Source organism: Sinocyclocheilus grahami, unplaced genomic scaffold (genome assembly GCF_001515645.1).
Source record: "Sinocyclocheilus grahami isolate Dianchi unplaced genomic scaffold, SAMN03320097.WGS_v1.1 scaffold530.1, whole genome shotgun sequence".
In the NCBI taxonomy this organism is placed as follows: domain Eukaryota; kingdom Metazoa; phylum Chordata; class Actinopteri; order Cypriniformes; family Cyprinidae; genus Sinocyclocheilus; species Sinocyclocheilus grahami.
In genome coordinates this window covers 1051886-1054569 of record NW_015505709.1, presented here as the reverse complement: position 1 = coordinate 1054569, position 2684 = coordinate 1051886, and the positions used below count along the sequence as shown (strand labels likewise).

At 40.2% G+C, this 2684-nt stretch overlaps 1 protein-coding gene across 1 annotated transcript in view; it reads left to right on the top strand.

Moving 5' to 3' along the window:
• The window catches only part of LOC107555286 (galectin-8-like), an 11142-nt gene that overhangs the window by 5939 nt on the left and 2519 nt on the right, over nucleotides 1-2684 (top strand). The window contains exons 6-7 of the mRNA XM_016238040.1: nucleotides 962-1050; nucleotides 1192-1357. Of these exons, the coding sequence (XP_016093526.1) occupies nucleotides 962-1050; nucleotides 1192-1357 (255 nt within the window). The remainder of the gene's footprint in view (nucleotides 1-961; nucleotides 1051-1191; nucleotides 1358-2684) is intronic.

The following is a 2684-nucleotide window of genomic DNA, read 5'->3' as shown; positions in this document are numbered from 1 at the left end:
TGGTCCATTTGAGAGATAGGTGGCAGTAATGCACTTATAAGTCTGCGATCCGCCGTAAAGCAAGAAGAAGAAGAAGACGCGTCAGGCGCCGGCTGTTGAACGTGCTCAGGACAATTCAGACATTGCAGTGAAAATCTGAGGTAAAAGACGATATAAATACTGTTCAGTTTCTTGCACAGACCGATCGTTTTGTGTCTTTACACATCAATATATCGTCACGAGCCGCAGGGTTTAATTTGGTTTTGTTTGTGTATGTTTTTTTGACCCTCAAAGCCGCGATTCCAATTCACCTCCATTATATGACTGACAACCTGCAACGGTTTGACTTAAAAATCTCTGTTTGTGTTCTACTGAAGAAACAAAGTCACCTACATCTTGGATGCCCTGGGGGTAAGCAGATAAACATCACATTTTCATTTTTGGGTGAACTATCCCTTTAATGCTGGAATATACCACCCAACTTTTGCACAGATTTTCCCCCCGTTTTGCAATCTGGACGAGTCGAGCTGGTATTTCAGAGAAAATCACATATAGACGATTGGCACAGACCTTTTTAGCTTCAGCCTATGATTCCATCCAGTTGGAGGATTTCAAACACGTTTGATATTTTGAGTCAATTTCAGAACACATATTGTTTTCATTTTTTTCATGCGTCCCTCAGATGCACATTTGTTTGTTTTTTTTCAGGAACGAATTGAAAAGTGTGTTAGTGTGTGATCCTCAGTCATTTAGTGTGTTATGCCCAGGTTTTCTCTGTAACCATTTACAAAGTCGGCAAGTGTCTGATTCCTAGTGGTTTAAAATCTGTTCCGATGTTAAAAGATGTGTTGTGTATTCCAGCCTTAATTGACTGCATAGCAATAACGTGGGAGTAATAGCTGGGAATTATTGTGGTGGTTGTGCTGTCTTTGTCGTGCTGAATTTGAAACCATTGTCAGATGTGTTTCTTTTTTTGCTCCAGAGTCTTCCATTTAAGAGCAAACTTGCGAAAGGATTGAGTCCAGGAGATTCCATTATGGTGAAGGGGCAGATCTCTGGTTCCCCAGAGAGGTATGAGAAGAAAACAACCATCAGGAATGCCACTGGAATATTCTAGATATATAATATATAATACATGCTTTTTGTCATTTTTAACCCATTTCTCATTAAATTATGTATTGATGTCTTCGATTTCTTCCGTTATCCCCACAGATTCTCTGTAAACCTGCGCATCAGTAACTCCGAGGACATTGCTTTACACTTAAACCCTCGTTTCAAAACTGGTTCCTTCATTCGAAACTCTTTCCTGTCTGGTTGTTGGGGGGTTGAGGAGACTTCCCTCCCCAGCTTTCCCTTCTCACCCGGTCAATACTTTGAGGTATCAGTCCTTGTTTGTCACTAATTGAGAGCATTTGCTGAAATTTCAAGTCAACATGAAATCTAAATGAACTGTATTTACTTTCTTAATGGCCATTCCCGGGTCATTAAATTCATATTATTCCAAAGAGAGAAAAAATGCTTGTCTTTGTAACCTTTCATCATAATGTAACAACTTTCTTCACGTCTGAAATGACTTTTATTGTTAGCTACACAATAAATGGATAGTTCACCAAAAAATGAAAATGTACCCTCAAGTTGTTCCATGCCTTAAGAATTTCTTCTGCTGAACACAGAAGGAGCAGAATGCAGGTAACCAAGCAGTTTCTGGTCCCCATTGATTTCCATAGTATTTTTATTTGTTCCATACTATGGAAGTCAGTTGGGACCAGCAACTGTTCGGTTACCCACATTCTTCAAAATATCTTCCTTTTGTGTTCAAAAGAAGAAAGAAACTTATACAGGTTGGGAACAACTTGAGGGTGAGTAAATAATGACAGCATTTTTTTTTTACATTTTTAGGTGAACTGTCTCTTTAATAGATTTTTAGGCTTTGTTTAAAGGCAGTGTAGGTGATTTGATTCACACATTTTTTTTAGTTATTCTGGTTGAAAGGGTTAGGGGTTAGCGTTACGTATTTATATAATATAAATACATAAGTTTATATGTATTTATATCGTCTGTGGAAGGCACAGGACCATAAAATGTTCATCCAATCATATTCCTCGGCCCGAGAGCTACGATAGGCTGTCCTACCTGCCTGTCAATGTATGTATTTGCATACCTGCGTGCACCCTGTTCATGCAGACATGAAACGTCATCAGTGCGTTCCATTACACTATTGTAGACCGAGTGAGAATGAAAGGCGTTATTGTTGTAATATAATGTGCTTTTGAACTGTAGTGTTTTCTCACCGGTGAATGAGACACGAGGTAATCTGACAGTGTTGCATTCAACCCTCCACCATCATGTTGCTGGTTAACCTGTGTGCGCTCATGTGTTCTGGAGGAGGCGTGGCTTTGGAGAGTGATTTGCAGGGAGGGTGGGATCTTATGCTTTCAGAGCTAGCTTGCTATTGCTAGCCACTCCGAAATCGCCTACCCTACCTTTATAGGGGTCCTATTATGCTTTTTCACTTTTTCAACTTTAGTTAGTCTGTAATGTTGCTGTTTGAGCATTAAAAAAAGATCTGCAAAGTTACAAAGCTCAAAGTCCACTTCAGAAGGAGCTGGTAAGGGGCGTGATATTTCCCGACAGGCGCCAAGTGCTGCCAATCACAGCACACACTGGCCCAGCTAACCAATCACAGCACACACTGGCCCAGCTAA